The sequence below is a fragment of the Paraphaeosphaeria sporulosa genome (assembly GCF_001642045.1).
Source record: "Paraphaeosphaeria sporulosa strain AP3s5-JAC2a unplaced genomic scaffold CC84scaffold_1, whole genome shotgun sequence".
NCBI lineage: Eukaryota > Fungi > Ascomycota > Dothideomycetes > Pleosporales > Didymosphaeriaceae > Paraphaeosphaeria > Paraphaeosphaeria sporulosa.
The window spans coordinates 2,353-24,907 of record NW_017253360.1 but is presented as its reverse complement, the minus strand read 5'-3'; the positions used below and the strand labels follow the sequence as shown (position 1 = coordinate 24,907).

Below are 22,555 nucleotides of genomic sequence, written 5' to 3'. Positions count from 1 at the left end.
AACACTTATTACCGCACGTTTAGGGCACGATTACCATAAATAGGTGGCGAATCAGTCTCTTTAGAAGGTACAGCCCGCGATCAAGACGCCAGGCAGCCATGACAGGCAGACAATGCGGTTTTATCCGGCGAGGCTGAACGACAGACGCGATGTGCCCGAACCCTTCAACATGTAGATTTATTGTAGCTACAGGTATACTGGAAGGTTAGTAATAATGCGCAGAGTGCAGTTCGGCCTCCGCCATAGCTATTCCAAGACATTCAGTATGACTACCGATGGAACTTGAAATCGGTGAGAATTGAAGCTTTGGGCACGACGGCGATCAACGCTCGTATTGATGTGCAGACCCGAGGCTGACAAATACACCAGCCCGGCCTGTGCTTCAGCTGAACTGGTTTACGTGTATGGGCACAGGTGGCTCTGGAGGAACCCGAGGAGCGGTCCCGTCACGCACAAAGATTATGCATGGTCCATAGATTTCCCGAGGAAGTCTCGACCTATGTCGACGTATGCTTCGAAATTGAAGAAAAAAGGGCAGAAGATTGCCCTACACCAACGACTGTGATTCTGCATGCACGTGAACAAACTTCGCTTCAAATGCCCAGATCAGGTGCAGGCCAGCGTGTCCTCCGACTGAATTATAACAGTACGACACGTACCTTACCTCTTCCAATCAGGCACCCATTTTAAGCTGATAGCTTTGTGTCAACGTCGAATGGACGGATGGTTGAAGCTGCTTGCAAGCACAAGATGACGTTTACATGTTCAGTCGTCGAAGATTCTAGCAATATGGAAATTTCAAATCTTCGAGCTGACTTAACACAGTGTGGGCGAGCGCGAGGATTCGAACGTGTTTAGATTGTATGTCTAGTGTGTACGCAGAACAAGCTCATAACAGGAGAGTCAATGAAGGACCGGCGCTCCAGTATTAAACAAGTCGAAGAATTTCACAAAGTAACAGCATGTTCCGAAGTCTCCACAGATCTGAAAGACTGTGGCTGACGGTACGTACCGAGCTGAACATGTCATGTGGCCATGCATTGCATCGAAGAAGTCGAGCAACGTTGTTTACGACTGCCTTTTTCCGGTATCCGATCTATACCTAGGTATCTATGCCTCGTGCACTGGAAGCTCGCCATCCCAGACACTCGTGCACGTAGCTTCACGCACTCCACATACATTGATTGGCATTACTCAGTATACGGCATCAAACGTAGTCACGCGGTAACGGGTAGAATGATGGAGGCCCTGTGTGCGCAATATGTTGGGCCGCGAGTACATATCTGCTGTGTATAGCGAATCTGCCGCAGAATTAGTAACTGCGAATTCTTCTGGCTTGGAGCTAAAGTAGTAATGCTTAGTGCGCCAGCGTTCCTAGTATCGCAGAGCGAAAAGAGACCCTTGCCACCTTTATACCCGTTCACTTTGACATTGCACTGATTCGATGACCTCTGCGTGCGAAATGCGTAGTTGAGAATGTGGAATCGGGAGGGCGGGATCGGCGGTATTAGAATATGGGGGTATGGTCAAGACGGGGTAAAACAAAAATATAGAGATGTGGACTAGTAATAGATGTAGTAGGAAGCAGGTTCGATAGTGCAAGGTGGAATGTTGGGTACAATGGGATTACAGCAGAATTAGGTGGAGGCTGGGAAACAGCATTTGGCATCAATTCGGCAGTTTATCAACTCAATTTCCTGAAAGTAGATGAAACGATTGAGCGTTGATATTTGCACGGGTGTTTATTGTCCTGCCGTTAGAGAACTGTTTGTGGGGAAAGGACGGAGCTGGGTGGGGAAAGTGAAATCAAGATGGCTGAGGTAGATAGGCAAAACTCAATGACTACGCTATATTACACATATTATCCAACAGAAAGATGAACGCGACACTCACCGGCATTACGGCCTCCGGACAACAAGGCGGGCTGACGTCAATACAAGTCCACGCGTTGTACCCACAGCACCAAGAGGCTACCTTTGCGGCATGGGGAAATAGTCATACGCACCCGAGTGTATCCACACGCACATTATTACTGCGGAGCACCGTACCAAGGCGCTACTCGGGTGGAGAGTCAGACCATAGTGTTTTGGAAGTCCCATGTGGATAGTCGGGCCGTGGTTCTGACAGAAAACTGCAGCCCAAGCCTTTATTTTCCGACAGCCAGGGTCCTAAGAAGTAGCTCAATCAGGAAGGGTGTAGGTTGCTTGATCGCCAAAAGGGGATTGTTCCGGGGAGAAGCCGAGGCCCCCGGGGAAGGTCTCGCGATGACTTTGCTAGGGATGGTCCAGCGTTACTGGTGTATGATCCTGAGAGCAAACAGGCCATCACGAATCTCCAGAAACATGAGCAATTGTTGTACGACAGTGAATTTTACTGCACTTGGCTGACGCTGCAGCCGCACAGAATGAGTTTCAGGAAGGAGGAAAGAATGTGAAAGCGCGTGCGGATGGGAGCCGGGCACTTGGCGCTGCGTGCTGAGAGAGATCTGCATGTTTGGGTTCAGCATGGCCGGATGCGTAGATTGCCGAGAATGGGCGCGTGGTAGACGAGATGAGTAGAGCCAGTGCTTCTTGTAAAGTTGGCCGTGTCGTGCGGCTGATTATGAATCCTCAGACCAAGTTGGTGTGGTAGATGCTGCCCAGGTACCAACGCGCTATCTGTTGTAATACGAGGAGCACGGTCTAGAGATGTCGCCCCCGAAATCGGCTACAATAGCCAGCGGAGACCGACAGTGGATCGTGGGGTAATTCGTACCCTACCCGTGCCTAATGTTGGCCTCGAAACGATGTCGTGGAGGCGGCGGAGGGATTGAGAAGCTCGGATCCCTCGATCGATCTCTTTGCCCCTGGCGCAGATCCACTCAAGCGCCTTGGCAAGCCTCAACACCAAAGACCTCACCGGCGATCATCCCTCCCCAGCCTCCAGCGTATCCACCCCCACTGCCGCGCATTCCTCTGAAGGCTAGATGTTCTCACCCTTATCACGCCGCGTCATTGTCACACGCACAAGTCGGCCATCGGAACGACCCGGACGGGTACGCGACGACCAGGCTTGGGATGTTACAGCGTGTACGCATCTACGCTGACGGACGCCATGGCAATGATGTTATCTGGGCATGTTGCTTCGTTACCTTGACACAGCCTCACCCGCTGATGCAGCGGCTCCACTACGAAGATAGGGATAATCAGTTCCAAGAGGTGGCGGCTGCTTGGCACAATCTGCTTGTATCCCACGCCCAGACTGCATGTTTCTGTTTCTTCCGATAAGACGATCAAACAAATAGGAGAAGTTGGCAAAACGGAGGCCTTGTACGACAGTGACCTGTATCTTAGTGACATCCGGCCGCGGCGATCGGTGTTTGGCGGAGCCCAAACATTTGCCCAAGACTGACTGCTGGCATCTCCCTGCGAATCATAGTTCACGACGATCGAGCGTCACAACTGCCAAGTCGGTCTGTGTTGTCTCACTCAGCCTCCATGGATGATCTTCGTGCTTTAACTCATTTCATCCGCTGAGGCTCCGCCTGTCTTGGGTGCATGTACACAATGCCGACATGTGTAATTCTCGATGCCTTGAAACTTGCTCATCGCAACAAATTGGTACTCTCATTTGCTTTCATCTAAGTTCGAGGGCAGATCGTTGGCGTTCGATGTCACCAGGGCTCTCAACGGTTGTACGGGCCGCAGTCAGTGCATTCTGGCCTTGACCAGAAGTCGTGTACCACAGGGTCCCGCTGGCGTCGCCAAGCGTCCGCGGGCTTGCGTCCCGCTCCGCTTTCCTCCCTAGACGCATTACGCCTTCAGTCAAGACGAAGCATCGATATCTTTCATCAGCGTGTATGACTCGGGGCATCCTTCCCTGACGGCCGATCGCAGATACGGATTGCGTGGCGTTATCGCCCTCAAATAGCATCAGTTTGTCGTTGATGCTGACACTCACTCGACCCGTAGTTGTTTATGTGGGTATCAAGACCTTAGCGCCACCACGCATGCTCATTGAGCATGATAAAGACACCTTTGCTTCTCCAGCAAACCACCGTCGACCGCAGCACTGCCTCGCGCACAGTGCTTCAATGGACAGCATATGACGCCAGGCGGCAAATCGTGGACGGCAGCCCAATTCAACAGCGCTTCCGCTTCGGGCGACTACCGCATACCGCCTACCCGTGAAAGCCAACGTCCTTGGCAAAGCATAGCGGGTGTCCGAACGCATCGAAAAGTCTCCTTGAGACCGGCGGAGTCTAGAATTCCGCATCAGTAGTGGAGCTCGCAAGTCTTGGCCACCTCTTGGAATTGTTTCCTTGCGTTGCTTGTGCTGCCAGCCTATCTAATAGGCGCTTTACCATGGGCTGTAGGTAGCACATTTGTGCAAATGATACTGACCGTGCACATGTTGTTTCACAGGGGCGGCGTTACGCGTGCGTGTGGGTGGGACCCACCTGGGCAGCCCATCAATCCCAAGGATTCCCCAGGTCGGTACTGTAATGGGGAAGATTGAGTGTAGTATTTAGGTTCCGAGAGGCCCGTACACCCTCGGCGAGTAGACTCCATCTTTCACACGCGCGTGCACTGTGCAGACTTGTACGGGTCATCCAGCTTTGATACACTGATTAGTTTGCTATTTTTCCAAGCCATTCACCGCACCATCAGAGTACCGTGTGCGTAATCGATTTGTGTGTGCAACCACTGTTACCTTCAATCGAACATCACGAGTCTCTAGCGTGTCGAGCGTCTTCCTTTCATAGGCGTCTCTTACCGGTCGTCACCTCCCGTTTGCGATAGACACTTAATGCGGCAAGCATTACCAGCTACTACCATGGCACTTCGAGTGGGCGGCGAAGAGAGTCAAAAGGGCAGACCCTCGACTCAGTCTTTGTCCTCACATGAAACGGCGTCAGTCGAAAACATCTCTATGACATCGTCCATGGAGGACGCCTTCGAACCTAAGTGGCCTCGGTCCTGGCGGGCATACACCTGCTGGCTCGGGTGTTTCTTCCTCATGTTCAACTCATGGGGCCTGGTCAACGCCTACGGCACCTTCTCCTCCTACTACGTGGGCAACTCGTTGCGAGAGGTGGACCAGCTCGAGCTGAACCTCATCGGTTCCACACAGTCATTCCTAGTTCTACTCTTCTCAGCACCGGTTGGCAAGCTTCTCGATGCTGGGCACTTCCGCTACGTTGTCGCAATCGGCACGTTTCTGGTTCCCTTTGGACTATTCATGCTCTCCGTTGCCCACCCAAAAGACGGTACCCTGGCCAGTTTCGGCTCCATCTGGGCCACTCAAGGACTCGTTGTAGGCTTGGGCATGGCTTGCTTCTTCGTGTCTAGCTCTCAAAGTACGTATTTCCACTGACAAATAATGCGATCTATTACTAATATTGCTAGTCGCCTCGACTTGGTTCCGTAGAAGCAAGTCACTTGCAGTGGGTGTTGTTGCCTGCGGTGCCAGTGTAGCCGGCGTTGTCTACCCGGCAATGATCAGGTTTCTCATCGAGGAGCTGGGTTTCAACAACGCTGTGCGTGGAGTTGCTGGTCTTGCTGGTGTCACTTGCGTGTATTCGTTCATTTTTGCCACGCCCAACCCTGCCCATGTGCATCCCAAGTCTCAAAGCTACCGCAAGCTCAGTACTTGGATTGACAAGGAAGCCTTGGCGAACAAAGCCTTCTGCTGGTTCACGGCTGCTGTGGCTTTCCTGTTCCTTGGCTTCTACCCAGTTTTCTTCAATCTTGAAGAGGTATATACACCCTCCACTATATCATGAATATGGCTGATTATGAACAGTGGGCTGCGGTATCTGGATTGGGTACTCGTGGTGGTAGCCGCGCACCCATCTCTGCAACGGCTCCAACAACCGCACCCATGCAGACCTATTTCATGCTCATGATCATGAACGGGGCTTCCACCTTCGGTCGACTCGCCTTTGCCTTCTTTGGAGACTACACCGGTGCCCTCAACATGCACATCGTCACCCAGATTGTGTCCTCGCTCCTCATTTACATCTTGTGGACGCTCGCAGGCTCGACAGCCGCCGCGGTAGCTTTCTGTGTCTTCTTTGGCATGTTCTCTGGATCCGTTATCGGCCTTCCACCCGCCTCGATTGCCAATATCCTTAATTGCACATATACCGATCCTTCTAAAGAACACCTCGCGCATTCCAAGCTCGGCCAGTGGACTGGGATGATGTACAGTGTGGCCGCTATTCCAGCGCTGATCGGACCCCTCATTGCAGGCCACCTGGTCACCGAATACTCGACCTACATCACAGTCAAGATGTGGTCTGCTGTCAGCCTTACCCTCTCTGCGGTATGCATGATCGTGGCAAGATGGTACCTGCCTACTGTCGATGGCACGCATATCAGCACGCATCTGTACCGCTTCTTCGGCAAACACGACAAGGCGGATGAGGCAGAGAAGAGGAGACCTAGGCGCGCAACGGTGGACCCGACGAATGCTCTCAATCAGAGCCTGTCGCGATCGACAACGAGGGTGAACAGCAAGGTTGCATCGCGACAGATGTCCGAGGAGAAAATCGATCCTCCGCCTGAACTGGTGCTTTTAGCCCCCGAGAGGAATGTTTGAGCGTGTACGCGGAGTGTGTTTCACGGACCGGTGTCGAGTTTTCATGTATTGAAATCCACTGCACGGCCTATAGTATGAGCAAGCACGAAGCCTTCCAAAGACCATCGGGCTCCTTGCTTCACACGCTCAGAAGGTTTCTCGCCCAAGGAAAAGTGAGGCGTTTTCGGGATTTCGGCTTGCTTTCACGCCGCCCTACAGCCACGTTTGTAGGGCGATTAAGAATTTACGATAATTATGCATCATTCTTCCATTTCAGTACGATTCTAGCGAACACATAGCTTGGTACGCATGGCGCTACTCTGTAGAGGAGTCGAGCGTCGATCTACGAAATCGCAATCAATGTCACTTCTTACCATCATCTTCGGTCTCCCAAACCCACCCAACAAGCACGGGCTCTAATCCTTAATGGCACATACTTCAGAAGGAACAAACGGGTCATAATACCACACATATAGCATGTCGTCCGGATTAGACGTGTCCGCCGAGATCTCGGTACTTGGAAAAGCCAGGGCGTCACCGCGTTTTTCCATCAATGAAACTTCATACCATAGCCACCGAGGGGGGGGGGACCAAACCTGCGAACCTCCCGGTACTACCCGACCGGAGTATAGGCAATTCCGGGATATATGAAGCGGCTCAAGCGGCTTTGCCGCGTTCGGGAAGGTGTCATGAAGGACCCGCACCCAAGACACTGGGCAAAAAGTGTATAGTGGTCTGATAATACCGCAGCATGACTGCTTAAAGAGGTCGGTCACGGGTCATGGGTCATGCTTTACATGCAACATGCCACTCTGGGCATCGGGGATCTAAGATACAATATTAGGTCGTAGGTTTCACTGCCGATGCATACACTGTCTTGGTAACGTGGCCTGATAATACCGAAGGATCTGGATTCTCTGCTCGCATGACCAGGTGTACGGTGCGCTCCAGCTCATGCAGTCAGTATCATCTGGATAAATCGAACGAGTACCGTGATGGTTGCCGGCAGATCTCTGCACCGGGAGACCGAAACACATGCAAATGCATGTACTCGATCGCGGCCAATTCCTCCAGCCCTGGAGTCTTTTGTTGCACAAGGTGCTGGGCAATGCAATCACAGCCAAGTATTGCCTAGGACGTGACAAGACTTGGGCACTTCAGAGACAACTCTCTGAGAGTCCCGCCGCTAGATTGGAATGCATGCCGTAGAACCTGGGAGCCTGTACATACCTCAAGATGACGTAGACGCAGCTTAATTCGAGATCCAGCCGGTGATGGTGCTAAACAAGTCAAGTGCGCGGTAGATGCGGGGAATCTGCGCTAGGACAAAGTCAAGTCCGAACGCGCACGAAGAAGAATCCGCCCCTCTGCTCCCAAAATCCGGGGTTTACACCGATGCCAGAATGGTAAGTGATCCCCGTGCAATTACCCCAGATCTAGGCATCTCTCTTGGCGGCTATGATATGTACTGATGAGAATACTACAGGATGAGAGCAACAACTACCATCCCATAGCCTGCGAAGCCTGTCGAAATAAGAAATCAAAGGTACGAAGACGGCTGCAGAGTCTGGTTCTAGCTGAATCTTAACAGTGCGATCGTGATCTGTGTGTTCCATCGTGAGCTCTGAATCGTTAAGATCTAAACAAGAACAGGCCGGTTTGCTCGCAGTGCGCTTCGTCTGGAGCATCATGTCGATATCCGCCTACCAACAAAAGGTGAGCGGTCTTTGTGCATTCGTTACACCTCTATCTTTGTCTGTAATATTTCCATGATAACTTAATAACGAGATAATAGAGGAATTCCTTCTGGATATATCGCGCTAGTCGAACAACGGCTCCTAGAGTCTGAGATCGTCATCTTCGAACTTCTCTCCACCTTGTACAATTACAACCCCACAGTGCGGCAGCATCGGCTATCCTTTGATGAGCGGCACAGTCTGGGAGAATGGTCGAAGCAGCAATCGAAGGCTAAGAAGGTGGAAGAATGGACGAACTTCCCACTAGGTACAGACGAGCAACGACAGGCTTGGTGGCTCAAGAAACAGGACTCGATTGGCAGATGTGAAGGAAGCGATGCAGGAAATGTTGATAGTCCAGCAACAAATGCCTTTCTGGGAGTTCTTCCGGACGCATCACCAATATCCGCTGGCTTTGAAGAGACACAACAACAGCAGCAGCAGCAGCAGCAGCAGAAAAGTATGGATACTCCATTGCCGCTCGCTTCGACGGTATCGGAAACGACCACAGTCTTACAGCATCCATGGACTTCACAAATGGATAGTCAGTCAGGCTCTGATGCTGATAATTCGTTCCGAAGTTCTAGCATGTCTGGTCCGCCTATGATGGATGAGAGACCACAGTATGCTACTGTGAATAACTCTGTAAATCATGCGTCACCAGAGGCTCGACACTCAACATCGGATCGGTGGAGGAAGTACTTTTAGATAGTCGAAAATGAACAAAAATCAAAATTCCTTTCCTATGCCCCTTTGCCATTGTTCACGTGCTGCCATAAGAGTGGACGCTTAGCCCGCTTCGGTAAGACTAGAGAAAGCACGGTGGACTTCGCGCAACAGCCGAGCGTCTACCTCTCCCAATAGCACCTCTCCCATCACCAGATCCCATCTCAAAATAGATGTTCCATCTATATGTCAGAGTCAACCGCCAACAACAAGCGTCGCGTTCGGCAAAGCGAGTCTGAACATGCAGGTGGCCCAGAAGGAAGCGCTGCCGAAGCCAGGAAGAGGAGGGCTTTCCTTCAGACTATGGGCCAGCAGCTCCGTGAATTTGGCGCATCGGGCACGAGTCCCCAAGACCACGCCAGATTTGCCTTTGGTACAAGTCCCTCGGATCGACCGATGACGCGCGGGGCCCCTTCTACTACAGCACCCGTGCAGCATATCGATACACCCGCCGAAATTGATGCCGCTCCAGGTGAAGATGACCAATTACCAGCAGGGGCTGCAAAGAGCGCAGCCAAATGGCTTTGGGATGAAAATGAAGTGCATCCCACAAACAGCGGTAGGGCCGAACCGTCCTTCACATTCGATGATCTTTTAGATTGGAGCCAAAGCTACTTTGATCATTGGCATCCAGCATTTCCATTTGTACATGCGCCATCGCTGCTCGATCACTTCCGTCAGACAGTATCCCGAGGCCCAGTTTTGTCTACGTTATCGCCATCGGATGCATTCCAGAATGTTATTCTGCGATCAGTCATGTCAATATCTATTGCAGATCGACGGCAAATGAAAATTCCTGCCAGGGTATTGCCATCGACGCTTGTTTTTCACACCTTCAACGATGCTATCAACAGCACCATGGCGGTCCTGACCGAAGAGAGCTCTATCCTTTCATTGCAGGCTCTTGTTAGTGTCCAACTGTTTCTGCTCACCATGCATAGATACAACGCTGCGTCTCGCTTGGAAGGCTTAGCAGTACGCATAGCGTTCCAGCTCGATCTGCATAGATGCCCATTGCATACTCATCCCAAAGCCGACAAAGAGACCGAGCTTTGCAAACGGCTGTTCTGGTCTATCTTCTGCATTGACCGGTATATCTGCATCCGCCTAGGCAATCCATTAGGGATGCGTTCCGATGATGTCGATGTTTGTTACCCGCATACCGAACACCATGGCGATACCAGCACCAATCGCGAGGATGAAGATACAGGTAGACATTGTACAGTCCAGCTTCAAGATACCTTTCCAACTAATCATCGTTAGGTCGCGATGACAGACTAGACCTTCTCGAATTCCTTGCACAACATGCCTCGATCAGAGGCTCGATAATGGAGAACCGCAGCAAATCTGCCATCAAAGGCAACCGTGATGACGTTGACAATGCCATGCAAACAGAAGCAGAGCACGCGAAATGGTGGAACACAGTCGACGAATATCTCTCCAATGACGAGCAAGCACAGACCATCACCAAAATTCACCAAGTAACGCTTATAGTACTGCGCTTTGAATCTATCTTAGCACTTCACCGATCGTTATTGGCAGCCTCCCGTAAGGATGCAGCGTACAATTCAGCCCTACAGAGGTGTATCACGGCGTCCAGATCAATCATCAACACGTTACACAAGGCATTGAAAGGTTTCGGCGCCTTCGACGGTTCACCTGGCGTGCATGGATACGAAAGCACGCCCCTCCTCTGGCCCTCTTTCACATGGGCGGTGTGGATGAGCACTTTCGTTATCATCTCCGCTGCAACAGAAGAACAAGTTCCTCGCGGTGTGGCTGTGAGACTCGCTGAGAAAAGTATAGAGGTGCTTCGACACCTTGCGCTGCGAGGGACGAGTTGGCCAGAAGCCTGCATCGTCGCTATCGAAAATCTCTCTGCGCGCTTAAACGGTGTCTCCACACGAAGCTCGAGTATTGGGCCTCGAAACTCATCCAATGGAACTTTGCCCAATGCTGGCCCACAACGTGCGCCACACACTTTCCGAGGAGATTCAGCTGTTAGAGGCTATCCCTATCACCAACCGTTGAGCCAAGCTGCGTCCCAATATCGAGCCCCTGGCCCTACTGTGCAGCCTTTTGCATCTGCGCCATATCAGGATCCCAATACTTCAACGATGCATTTCACCGAATTTGTACCCATGAACAATAGAAGTTTTCACGCGTCCACACATGAACTAGATTTTCAGAACCATGCGAGCCTCGCGAGTGCTCATTTGGGCGGTGCCGGTAATTTTCTAGGCTTAGCACAGCAGTCTTCCGATATTCCTAGACCTGGAGACGATATCATGCAACTATTCAGTGGCGAAGACATAGCTTCATGGAATGGGGGAGGTCTTGGCTTTGGCTCATTGGGATAACGTTGAAGGCTTCAAATTGATCTAAGATCTAACTGCAGAAAGCTCGGTAAGAAATGCTTAAGGCGAAAGACATGCAACGACAACTAACTCGCAATTTTATTTAGAATTGGGGACAACAGCCTTGCTCAGTGATGCGGACTTAATCGCGCTGTGGATCTCTTGCTCGGCACCATCCGGCAACGGCAACAGTGCGCTCCTCACTGTTGCATGTTCCAAGATACCCCTAGCTACCAAAGCGTGCTTCAACGCCACGGTACCCTCCATGTGCGAGCCGCGGTGGTAGACGCTCTTTGTGACTGGAAGAAGCCTATCGTGGATGGCCCTTGCACGAGGGTAGTCCCGCGCCTTTCCGGCCTCAATCATCTCCAGAAGTGGCTCAGGCGCAATGTTTCCGTAACCGACAAGCATGCCGTCGACATCGAAGGCGGTGTGTAGGAGGTACTCGTCGTGGCAAGTTAGGATCGTAAGGTCGGGGTTCTTGGCCTTGATTACAGGGATCTCGGTGTCCCATCGCCTCATGTTCCTCACACCATTCTTCATTGCGATTACACCAGGTTGTGCGGCAATGTTCAAAAGAGTCTTCAGGGAGTATGTGGCCTTGGTGTTGTCGGGGTACTGGAATAGAATGAGGGGAAGGCCGGACTTCTCGTAGACGACCTTGTACCTGTCCTCAGGCGCACCCTCTTGGTATCCGAATCGAAGCCATCCGTGGCTGGGGTACAGAAGACCAGCTTGAGCGCCAGCGGCCTTTGCGCGCTGGGCCTCGAGCGCAGCGACTTCAGTGCCTTCGGTGGTGATTCCAGCAATGATGGGAATCTTGTTGTCGACAGACTTGACGAAAGCCTTGATGACATCGACTTGCTCTTCCTGAGTGAGGAAAGTACCCTCACCAGCATGTCCGAGAACTACCAAGCCCTTAACACCGGGGATGCTGCCGAGCCATGAGCCTAGACGTTGGATAGCGGCATAGTCAATCGATCCGTCTCGGTTGAAAGGTGTGACGGGAGCTGGGACAAGACCGGCAAGGTCGATCTTGGGAGCCTGCTGAACTTCTGGAACGGAACCCATTGCAAAGATGCTTGTTCTCGTTTAAAGTAGAGAGTTTTGAAATGAGTGAAGGGTTTAGTGATGATGAAGCTGATGTTGATGCTGATGATGCTGGAGAAGGTAGGCTTTAGCTTCATATTATATCCTTCATGCCACTCTCTACCATCTACACACTGAACACTAGACGTTTGAGCACCCCACACTAGACTCCGCTTCCATGTCCCGAATGCGTGTGACTGAGGGGAAGCACCCTGGCGGACAAACTCAAGTCCGCAAGCGGACCCACCTACGTAACGTTGATGCGCTCCGTCATTGGCCGGAGGAACTCAAGTCCAACCACTATCTCTACTTTTCAGCGCCGTCCATATCGGACTGACCTTTGTCCGCTTTAGCGTTTGATGGAAATGGGCCGCGGCCAAACTCAACCAAATTCTCCAGTCCGGTGATATTCTCATCCTCGTGTATCGAGTCATTCTTACGCCTTTTACCAATTGAAACCACTCAGCCACATGGTTCTCGTCGCTCGTACTCCGCACTCGGCCGCCCGCACGTTGTGTGCCTTGGCCACATGAAATCTGGAGAAAGTCCGGGGAACCCCCAGGCCATGTGTTTTTGCGAAACATTGTCCAGATTTGATATATAGTGGGCTTCATACCTATCAACAAAGATTGGATTATCGCTTGCTAAGCCTTGTCACATCTTCTCTTCTCTTCATCATGGCTGTTACCTCGTACCCCTCCGACCTTGAGAAAAACTCGTCAGTGCAGATGGACGATGTCGTGCTTAACGAGAAAGATCTCAAATCGTCTGCTGCAGTTGAGGGCGGTGACTACAGTGGTGCAGTCGCCAAAACTGATCCTGCGGAGATTGCACTGGTGCGCAAGTTGGACTTCCGCATCATGCCGGCTCTGTTCTGCTTGTACTTCCTGTAGGTACTCACCGCGTTTGTTTTGTTTTACTTCACAAAGCTTGCGCATTCAAGTTTTCCTAACATCACTCAGGAACAAGCTTGATCAGAATGCTATCGCGAATGCTAGATTGAATGGATTGGAGAAGGATCTAGGACTGAAGAAAACACAGTACAACACATGCATGTAAGCAATTGCATCTTGGCTCTCATAATAACACCGCTGAATTTTATTCAAACAGCTCCATTCTCTACGTCGGATATTTGTTCGCCCAGATACCCTCGAACATGTTGATGTCCTCCAAAAAGGTCCGCCCATCGCTTTACATGGCCCTCTGCGCTGGAATCTGGGGAGCCGTTGCTTGCTTAACAGCAGTGGTGAAGAACTACACCGGACTCGTCCTCGTTCGATTTTTCCTAGGGTTCGTAGAAGCGCCCTTCTACCCTGGCGCATTGTACATCTTGTCCTTGTTCTACACGCGCAAAGAGATCGCTACACGGGTGTCGATTCTCTATGCCGGAAATATTTTTGCAGTCTCTTTCGCAGGACTTATCGCAGCCGCTGTCTTTGCTACCCTGGATGACAAGCATGGAATGCACGGATGGCAATGGTATGTGAGACCTTGAGGAAGTCAACGAGATCAACCTACTGACTTTTCTTTAGGCTCTTCATCATTGAAGGTCTCGTCACGATTGGTGTGGCTATTATCTGCGTCTTCCTTCTCCCGGATGAGCCTCTTACCACCCGCTGGCTCACACCTGAGGAGCGACAGCTTGCCCATGACCGTATGCACAGGGACACGGTCGGCGCAGAGCAGGGTAAGGGAGCGCGCGCTGGCTTCATGCAGGCTCTTCGCGACCCAAGGCTCTATTTGTTCGTTTTCATGCAGAACATGCACCTGAGCGCAACATCCTTCAACCAGGTAGGTTTGTTCTGAATGTTTCGAAGTCTGTCCCGGATCTAACTTTACTATGCAGTTCTTCCCTACAGTTGTGTCATCGCTTGGCTTCACCACGACAATCACGCTTGTACTCACCGCGCCTCCTTCCCTAGTTGCAGGTGTCGTTGGTATTGCAGTGGGCATTTCATCTGGAAAGTTCAACGAGCGCACGTGGCATATCTCCGCGATGATGGGACTCGCGACCGTAGGTTTCGTCATCAGTGCCGTCACACTCAATGTCGCCGCACGCTACATTTCGTGCTTCCTCTTCGCTTCTGGTTTGTTCATTCTGCCTTCCCTACAGCTTCCTTTTCGACTAACAAGATCCTCAGGTGTATACTCTGTCAACTCCGTCATCCTGGGCTGGGTCTCCGGCACGCTCGGTCAAACGCCCGAGAAAAAGGCCGTCTCGCTTTCCATGGTCAACATGGTCTCCATGGCTAGTTTCATCTACACGCCATACCTGTACCCGAAGAGCGACGGGCCCAAGTACGTGATAGCGATGAGCGCCAATGCTTCGTTTGCCTTTGCTACAGTGGCCGCGGCGTGGGCTATGAGAGTCTGGCTGCAGACACAGAACAGGAGGCTGAAGCGCGAGGGCGGAAATGTGTACTATGCCTACTAAAGGCGTGCGCTACCTACTCGCTCGTATGGAAGTAGTTCATTACTGGGAAATGATACCAAGGTTCAAATACAGCATGTTCTGTGCTCGCAAAGATTCAAGGATTTATTTGTGTGCTTGTGATATTCGTCTGCAGGCTAGAGTTCGCTTGTTGCTTGACATATGCTCAGATCGACATACTTGGACGCTGACGTCAGCTTAGCGATGGTGAATTGCCCCACCTGCCGTATCATCAAGCTGCGCGTGTCTTCATTGGTGCGATTGCACAATGTAAGCAAGCATCACCGCCTACGTCGCCTTCCCTTCTTACCTGAACGAGACTCATGTCAATTGAGATCTATCAGCAACTGAACCTCGCAACTCTGCACTGCAAACACTGTCCCTACCACCCCTTCCTTGTACGGCGTTGATTGCGAATATGGCACAATCGAACGGCACCTCCACCATATCCATCGTCGACTTCAGTGCCTTCCCAACTGGAGGAAAGGTAGAACAAGAGCAAGTCGCCCGGCAAATTGACGATGCATTTCGGGAAGTGGGCTTCGTGTATCTCAAGAACCACGGGATTCCCAAAGCGAAAGTAGAAGAGTGTTTCTCTTGGTCCAAGAAGTTCTTCGCCCTTCCCATGGAAACCAAGATGCTTGCACCGCACCCACCATCGGGAGCCCACCACCGCGGGTATTCCGCCCCAGGTCTCGAAAAGGTTACTCAGCACCAGTACGAGAAAGACGATATCGCGAAGTCGCGGGAAGTCTCAGATTGCAAGGAGTCCTACGAGTCCGGTAACGTGAACGACGAGGCCCAGCCCAATATCTGGCTGCCGGAGGAGAAACTCCCAGGCTTCAGGGCGTTCATGGAGTCGTACTTCGCCGAGTGCGCTGCCCTGATCCACAGAATCCTCGATGCGCTCAGCATCGCGCTCGCGGTTCCGGAGCCCGGCCTCTCACCTACGCATTCAAAGTCGCTTTTCCAGCTGCGTCTGTTGCACTACCCCGCCATCGATGCGGCAGAGCTCAAGAACAACAAGCGCAGTAGGATAAATGCGCACTCGGACTTTGGAACTATGACATTGCTGTTCCAGGATGAAGTCGGCGGCCTCGAAGTCGAAGACCCAAAACACCCGGGGAAATTCAGCTGTGCGGGTCCTATCGACGACGCGGTGCTGGTCAACATCGGAGACCTGATGATGCGCTGGTCGAATGATCGTTGGCGCTCGACGGTTCACAGGGTTGGTCTTCCGCCGCCAAAGACTGTGAGAATTCCTGGCCCGGGCGTGAATACAGAGGGTCAGCGTAATAGTAGCAAGTTGGTGGAGCTAGAGGATGCGGAGGGTGCGGTGGTCCCGGATAGGTATAGTATTCCATTCTTTGCGACGGCGGACATGGATACCGTGATTGAGGCGCTGCCGGGTACGTGGGGTGAGGATAGGCCGAAGAAGTATGAGCCTGTTACGGCGTGGGGGTATGTGCAGATGAGGATGGCGGCGACATATGAGGAGTAGGTCTCGTGGTTTAGTTGACGCGGAGGTGTCGCGATCGATGATGCGACGAGGGTACACAGAGACATTCGAGAGATGGTGTTTCCAAGCAACTAATGGATCCCTCGAAAGGGACTTCCAGACACGCAAAGCTGGGTTGATCACTACAACTTGTGGCCGGGATGAACAGAGTCTCCACATCTCTGACTCGATGTCCCGATGCACGTCGATGAGAAAGTAATAGTAGCAATATATTTTCCAACCAATTAAAAGTGGAGTAGATGATATATTCAATGCAAGAGCAGAGCGATTTACTTTCAGAGCAGAGCAACTTGAACCTAGAATAGGAAGATCGACTTACTTTCCCTGGTGCAGTTATGGTTGTCCCGTCGTAGTGGTTCGCTCTGTCAAAGTGGTAGGCGCTAACGTAGTAATAGGTTCTGTGGCAGTTACCTAAGTGGGGATAAGATCAGTCGTTGAGGTACCTGGCTCCTCCATGGCAGTAGGAGCTCCAAGCAACTGGCCCTTGTACGGAGCAACACACCCGCCATCGCTCTGACCTTGCTCCACTCTGCTGTCGCTAGAGCAGTAGCAATTGTCTTGGATCCAAACGGCAGCATATTTGATTTTGGGATCTTCAACTCGCATCTCCTCGCAATAATCATTGCAGACTGCTGCATTCAGAACGTGATCGTCTGGAAAGTACCTGCCATACCCGAATCCATGGGCAGAGATATATTCATTATAGCAGCCGAGATGTTCCTAGCCATCTAGCCGTAACAAAACTTTAGTCAGAACTCCCAAGTATCGCAACACTCGCGTCTACCGTACGCGATATGCGGCTCGACCTCCGCTGTGCTCCAATCTGTACTCTTAAATGGTGGATCGGCGGGACATCCACAAGATGCCAATGTGGTGCACCAGATACGATACGATTCCTCTCCATATACACTAGCTACATTGCTAGAAGTCAGTCGTCTGTCTTCAAGGGTAGGCGGCACAGCTCGACAGGTCGCATCGGTCATACCGACCAGGCTTACTCCATGCTGTATGAGGAATGGGATCGCTTCGAAGCTTCCCATTCCTGCAACGACGTGAAGTAAGTTCGGGCCATGCAAGTCCGTAGTTTGATGAGGGTTGTCATAAGCTTTCCGGAACTCTTCCATGGCCTCGTAGTTATTGTGACAAAGTGCACAAAACAAGGCGTTCCATGCCAGTCGATGGGTTCTTATACGCGCTGTAACTTTCGCTGTGAGCAAAGCTTTGACATCCTCGCGTGCGCCAAATGCAGCCGCCGGTGCAGCACCGTCTATCCGCGCGGGCCCTGGCGGTTAATGTCTGTGAAGGAGTTGCAGGCCATTATGGCGAGAAATTCCTCCTGGGCCTCTGGTTTACGGCCCGCGCAGTACAGAAACATGATGGCGGTCATGCCATCACATCCGACGTGATCTGGGTCTAATTTTTGCTAAAGGGAAGCTGTGATACTGCTGGCTTTCTCCAAAATGCAGCAAACAGCAGAAGATCCCTAGTGTCACTTGAGATGAGCAATAGAAAGAAGTTGTTGGTGGACCTACGGAGTACGGCTGCACCACGATCGATCAAATACTTCATTAGCTCGGTGGAACTGCTCTGTGCTGCGTACTGAATATTGTAGTAAGCTTACGTACGTATGGCTAAAGGGCGGTGCCAACATACCCAAGCTAAGCTACCTCCCTTGCGTGATACGTTCGTGGGTGAGAACTTCCTGTTGACGATCGAATCACGAACGGTTACCAGGTCGCCATCCTGACAGGCAGATATCATTTCATCGCTTGCATAACTCACGCATCGCAACCGGCCGCCGAAGATATCGAAATTTTGCCATCTCAAGCGCGATCGGTGCAAGGTTACCAAAAACAGCAGCACGAGATGCCCGGTCAAGGTTGGTAAACTTGCTCTTGCCTGGAACTGGTAGGTTTCTTGGGAGTCTTTGGCGTGTTGAACTATAGAGTACGAGCCGTTCAAGAGTGACGTCCAAAAGTCATTTAGGTGATATGCGCTAGTGACAGTATTACAGGGGTTCGGAACGACATGCTCTTCGAGGTTCGATGGCTGCCGTGTTGTAGGCCAGATATAGTTGCCAGGATGACCGTCCTGACTGGGGGAGCTTGCATTCCATATGTTCATTTGTGCAAAACTTGTCGCGCGAACAGCGATCTTCTCAGAGCCACATCGCTGGTTTGATCAGTAGCGGATATTAGGCTTCGTTCTCGCTTTATAAAATGACTTTTAGATTGGTTGACGGCAAGATGATAGAGAGACTGCGTTCTACACGTTGAAGCTGCAGGAGGCACTCGTCCGCTTTGCCCTTGTCCACCAAATTCCACCTAAGTTTGCGCCTCTTTGTAGAACGATCAACACAAATTCTTGTGCAATAATCACTGATCGCAAATATATCGTGTTTCGCTGGTGTCAATGCTTGATTGAATATCCATATTTCTCATTCTGAAAGAGGGCCCTCGAGGACAGATCTCTCAGATATGTCGTTCAATGATTGTAGTGCCAAGAAGACAAGGCATATATGATTCTGGAGTTGCGCGAATTCCCTCGGTGCAGCGTGGATTGCCATTGAGCTTGACAGTGAGCTTGACAGTGAGCTCGGATACCTCCTTCGCTACTGCCACAAGTGTCGCAATTGAAGCAACCATGCTAATGGGCTCCATCGCTAGGAATTGGCCTTGATAGTGAATCAGAAGGGATGGTCTTGTAACCTACTGCAGAGGCAAATGGCGGCCAAACACCAGTGTGGGGTCTCTAATCCAATATTGGGTTGTGTGATCAAGTCGATTCCGGTGAACAAAAACTATCCTGCGCAGGCGAGGCGCTCTTACATCGAGTGAATGATCCGATTGGTTAGCGCGAGAGGTTGTGGCTGCATGAGCTCATTGACATAGCAACCGCGCGGGCGAATGCGCAAAGTCACCCTTTATATAGTCTGAGGTGAGGACATGCGCGTTCTCATCTATATGATGTCTCATAATACAAATTTCGTCTGTATATCGGCCGCATCGCCAAACCTGGTAAGATTGCTATTGCTTTGGGATCTTGAGTGATGAGTTCCTAATATACCAGCTATTCGAATCCTAACGTAGTCTCAAAGAATGGAGGCTGTTAAGCTAGCGATCCAACTTCGATCAGTGCTGGTAATGGTGACTACTGCAGCTAAATGACACGATATCAGTCAGATTGTTTTCGACCATGGTTCCATCTGAGGTGAGAGCTTAGGCAGATACTTCACGTTGGATTATGGTCTGCTAAGCACTGTCCTGAAGCCGATATGACGCGCAGTCCTCGTTCCGCAAGCTTTATCGTCAAAGTAGTAATCTGGGAAGACATACGGACATCGTCTAGGAATGCGCACATGTCAACAACACTGGTCTCGTATGGAGGAAACGTTGGTGAACATTGAAAAATCTGATGATTCGTGTCATCTAGTCGTGAAGTTTTAGCACGTCAATACAAGCATGCCTCTTATGCAGGTTCCTGGTCCTCTCAAACGCCTTATTTCCGCCCTATTCCGGTCGTGCCGCCCTCGTATCTCATTCGCATGGTATCACTTAAGCAGGCTGCTCGAATGCCCTCCTAACAACTCTTGAGAACTCTGCGAATGGCATTAGTATGGCCTCAGACGAAAATTTCGATTCAACTTACGATCGAACTTGACGTTCTCCCTCACAACGGTGCCCTTGGCCTCGTTGTCCTTGTTGATAGGCACCTTAATCCTCTCGCCGTCGACGTTCCATCCGCACACGGTTCCGACAAAGTGGTCAAACTCCTTGCCGGACAGGTCCAGCCAGCCCTCCAAGATACTCTTCTCAACTTCCCGTATTGATTGGCTTACTGTCGCAGCAATGCGCACGCGCATCAGCTCCTCGAAGCCAGAGACATCGGCCACGAGATCAGCGTACAGGTCATCCGAGTCTAGCGTTGACCAGAATTCGGCGTAGTTCGCACCTTCAAGCAGGTTCTTGAGGTGGTTCAGCTTCTGCACGGCCTCGGAGAGCGGTGCATCACCAGCGGCCGGTGTGTGTGATGATGTCGAGAGAGGTGCGAGTGTGTGGCTGGGGAGGAGGGCGAGGCAGAGCGAGAAGTCGGGGTTCGGGAAGACGGTGAGGGCCTTGACGAGGATGTTGGTGATGGTCTCGTCACGGGCGAGGTGCGGGTTGAACTGGTAGCTTAGGTTACGGTCAGCAAGGGGTCGCAACATATATGTTGATGACTTTGTTGGTGGGGTGGTTGCTTTCAGATAGAGCTAATAAAAAGAACTTCAGCGGGCGGAGGGATTCAATCTCCAGTCCCTCGGGTAATAGGAAACGTTGTGGTTACTTGTTCATCCTACAACATGCGTGGATAAGTGAGGGAAAGTGACGTACAGCTTCAACAGCGCGAGGTTGGCGTAGCAGTCGTACGTTTGGTTCTCGCACTGCTGCATGACATAGTCCTGGAAGACAGCCGTGGTCTCCGGGTTGTACCGGTCGAGTCCGTTGAGGATTTGCTCGATGTGCTCCGGCCTGTCCGGCGCATAATCGAAAGGGGCGCCCATGGTGAAGTTGCCTGGTTTGGATGTGCGACACTTGTAGGTGGAGGTGCGCTCGCGAAGTTTGCGTGCGCAAAGGCAAATTTACGTAAGCCACCTCCTGAGATGCGCTAGTCCCTGCTTGAATTAGTGTCCAGTTCACCTCCATAGTTGGTGAGAGGGACACAAGTGTTTTCCCGTTTTCTACGCCATTCGACTTCATAGCCATTCATGCTCTCCCTTTGCGAAGATTATCGACCTGAATGAACAGCTTCCGTTTTATAGCGATTTTTCAACGAGCTCTATCAGTTGACAAATGCGCAATCATGCCTATAAATGCTTTCATCAAAGCCTCCGGCTTGATTGAACCCATTCGTACCGATGTCACGTCTGCTAATCGGCAGCCTGGATCTCTCCCCTCACCTCGCGCAGGTCTTGATCATGTCAACCGTGGGCTCCGACATGCAATTGGGAATAATAGAAGAATCATGGATAATTATTGCTTCTTTCTCCGGCCAATCCCATGTGATGGCGCTCTCGACGCTATCTGTATACCTATCGTGCTTCCTCGGCGCAACGTTTTGTCGTAATGTGAAGCCTGTTGCATTCACTGTTAATGGCTGCTATCCCAGCGATGAACGATAAGCAAGCTTATAGTACTGACGATTCAAAGCAGGTCCTGGAAGTGAGATGAACAGGTAATAGCATAACGAATCGTGATCATTTCGCGATCCTCCAAGTGCCACAAGCGAAAGGGATACCTCGATTAGAGACGAGACCGGCAGTCTTAAGGTCTCGAGCGAGGACCATGAGGTCTAAGATTGAGGGACATTCGGTGGCGTGGAAGGTCCAAGGAAGTCCGAGACAGCGTGTAATGTAATTGTGTATTGAAGGAGCGATGGAATGAGTAACGTTGATGCCCACCAGATGGAGCTTTTTGGCACCTGAACGTGTGTTCGTGTCATTATCGGCCACCATGTCGGTTGACATAGAAAATGTAGGACGGTTAATTTGTCCAACAGGAACTAGGTGTAGGACTCAGTGGTAGAGAGTGGACTGATACAATCGAGCGACGACTGCTTGTTGCACTCAATCATAGTGCCACCAACGATTCGTTCGACGTTGAAGACTTCTGCCGCTTCGATCGCACGCAGAAAATTTGGAGTGAGATGGTAGAGGTATCTCTGCTGCGCTTTATAGAGCCAGTGTTGACTTAGAGCTTCAGCAAGCTAACCAATAGTGAGCTGTGCGGGGGTCACCGGCTAAGATATTTGCCGCTCACTAATACCAACCAGAGCGTCATCTGAGGCCGACGACTACAGCTTTGAAACAAGGTTCAGATTGACTGTTGACTATTTGAAACGAGACTTATGAGCTGACAGGCATTGGGCCGACGTCTTTGAAAATAGTGTTGTTGATGATAGAAGAAGGTGTCGGCGGTCCAGGCACATATGAGCCGATACGCGTCTCATTGTGTTGAATTGCGGGACCTACTATCTGTATACAGAGGTGAACCTAACTTCGATTCACACGATCCACGAAGCGTTGGCCATAGAGCTGGTGGCTCCCTTATCGCTGCTGATGATGCGCTAGTACAAATCAGGTGCACTAAATGCTCGCTCC

General features: G+C 51.2%; 9 protein-coding genes across 9 annotated transcripts; 5 read left to right on the top strand and 4 right to left on the bottom strand.

The window, feature by feature from the left end:
- Positions 1 to 2,931: 2,931 nt before the first annotated feature.
- Positions 2,932 to 3,391, bottom strand: CC84DRAFT_1158755 (uncharacterized protein). The gene has a single exon (XM_018177064.1). The coding sequence runs from the start codon at positions 3,336 to 3,338 to the stop codon at positions 3,060 to 3,062; it is 279 nt and encodes a 92-aa protein (XP_018041499.1). The 5' UTR covers positions 3,339 to 3,391; the 3' UTR covers positions 2,932 to 3,059.
- Positions 3,392 to 4,911: 1,520 nt separating this feature from the next.
- CC84DRAFT_1077387 (MFS general substrate transporter) lies at positions 4,912 to 6,582 on the top strand (the record flags this gene model as incomplete). Its single annotated transcript, XM_018173752.1, has 3 exons — positions 4,912 to 5,338; positions 5,388 to 5,737; positions 5,785 to 6,582. The coding sequence occupies 3 exons, from the start codon at positions 4,912 to 4,914 to the stop codon at positions 6,580 to 6,582; spliced, it is 1,575 nt and encodes a 524-aa protein (XP_018041498.1).
- A 1,382-nt stretch (positions 6,583 to 7,964) lies between these two features.
- On the top strand, positions 7,965 to 9,005 carry CC84DRAFT_1223859 (uncharacterized protein; the record flags this gene model as incomplete). Its single annotated transcript, XM_018183526.1, has 4 exons — positions 7,965 to 7,967; positions 8,076 to 8,107; positions 8,215 to 8,277; positions 8,357 to 9,005. 4 exons carry the CDS (start codon positions 7,965 to 7,967, stop codon positions 9,003 to 9,005), a joined length of 747 nt encoding a protein of 248 aa, XP_018041497.1.
- Positions 9,006 to 9,209: 204 nt separating this feature from the next.
- CC84DRAFT_1182188 (uncharacterized protein) lies at positions 9,210 to 11,383 on the top strand (the record flags this gene model as incomplete). The annotated part of the gene is made up of 2 exons (XM_018180613.1): positions 9,210 to 10,233; positions 10,287 to 11,383. 2 exons carry the CDS (start codon positions 9,210 to 9,212, stop codon positions 11,381 to 11,383), a joined length of 2,121 nt encoding a protein of 706 aa, XP_018041496.1.
- A 96-nt stretch (positions 11,384 to 11,479) lies between these two features.
- On the bottom strand, positions 11,480 to 12,451 carry CC84DRAFT_1079265 (aldolase; the record flags this gene model as incomplete). Its single annotated transcript, XM_018173840.1, has 1 exon — positions 11,480 to 12,451. One exon carries the CDS (start codon positions 12,449 to 12,451, stop codon positions 11,480 to 11,482), a length of 972 nt encoding a protein of 323 aa, XP_018041495.1.
- Positions 12,452 to 13,146: 695 nt separating this feature from the next.
- On the top strand, positions 13,147 to 14,903 carry CC84DRAFT_1077702 (MFS general substrate transporter; the record flags this gene model as incomplete). The annotated part of the gene is made up of 6 exons (XM_018173767.1): positions 13,147 to 13,358; positions 13,432 to 13,524; positions 13,580 to 13,948; positions 14,002 to 14,264; positions 14,329 to 14,556; positions 14,611 to 14,903. The coding sequence occupies 6 exons, from the start codon at positions 13,147 to 13,149 to the stop codon at positions 14,901 to 14,903; spliced, it is 1,458 nt and encodes a 485-aa protein (XP_018041494.1).
- Positions 14,904 to 15,224: 321 nt separating this feature from the next.
- On the top strand, positions 15,225 to 16,401 carry CC84DRAFT_1223855 (Clavaminate synthase-like protein; the record flags this gene model as incomplete). The annotated part of the gene is made up of 2 exons (XM_018183525.1): positions 15,225 to 16,152; positions 16,231 to 16,401. The coding sequence occupies exons 1-2, from the start codon at positions 15,319 to 15,321 to the stop codon at positions 16,399 to 16,401; spliced, it is 1,005 nt and encodes a 334-aa protein (XP_018041493.1). The 5' UTR covers positions 15,225 to 15,318.
- A 1,285-nt stretch (positions 16,402 to 17,686) lies between these two features.
- Positions 17,687 to 18,180, bottom strand: CC84DRAFT_1170082 (uncharacterized protein; the record flags this gene model as incomplete). The annotated part of the gene is made up of 3 exons (XM_018179834.1): positions 17,687 to 17,826; positions 17,952 to 18,018; positions 18,073 to 18,180. 3 exons carry the CDS (start codon positions 18,178 to 18,180, stop codon positions 17,687 to 17,689), a joined length of 315 nt encoding a protein of 104 aa, XP_018041492.1.
- A 1,460-nt stretch (positions 18,181 to 19,640) lies between these two features.
- On the bottom strand, positions 19,641 to 21,003 carry CC84DRAFT_1158752 (ARM repeat-containing protein). Its single transcript, XM_018177063.1, has 3 exons — positions 20,790 to 21,003; positions 20,068 to 20,591; positions 19,641 to 20,017 (listed from the first exon to the last, which is right to left on the bottom strand). Exons 1-3 carry the CDS (start codon positions 20,957 to 20,959, stop codon positions 19,974 to 19,976), a joined length of 738 nt encoding a protein of 245 aa, XP_018041491.1. The 5' UTR covers positions 20,960 to 21,003; the 3' UTR covers positions 19,641 to 19,973.
- Between the last annotated feature and the right edge of the window lie 1,552 nt (positions 21,004 to 22,555).

What these genes read in the sequence shown, in the direction of transcription:
- CC84DRAFT_1158752 (XM_018177063.1), bottom strand. Translation starts at nt 20,959, where the DNA reads ATGGGCGCCCCTTTCGATTATGCGCCGGACAGGCCGGAGCACATCGAG. An exon ending in AACCTCGCGCTGTTGAAGCT is followed by an intron (nt 20,592 to 20,789) that starts GTACGTCACTTT and finishes CCGTAACCTAAG; the next exon opens with CTACCAGTTCAACCCGCACC. An exon ending in GGAGAACGTCAAGTTCGATC is followed by an intron (nt 20,018 to 20,067) that starts GTAAGTTGAATC and finishes TGCCATTCGCAG; the next exon opens with AGTTCTCAAGAGTTGTTAGG.
- CC84DRAFT_1158755 (XM_018177064.1), bottom strand. Translation starts at nt 3,338, where the DNA reads ATGTCACTAAGATACAGGTCACTGTCGTACAAGGCCTCCGTTTTGCCA.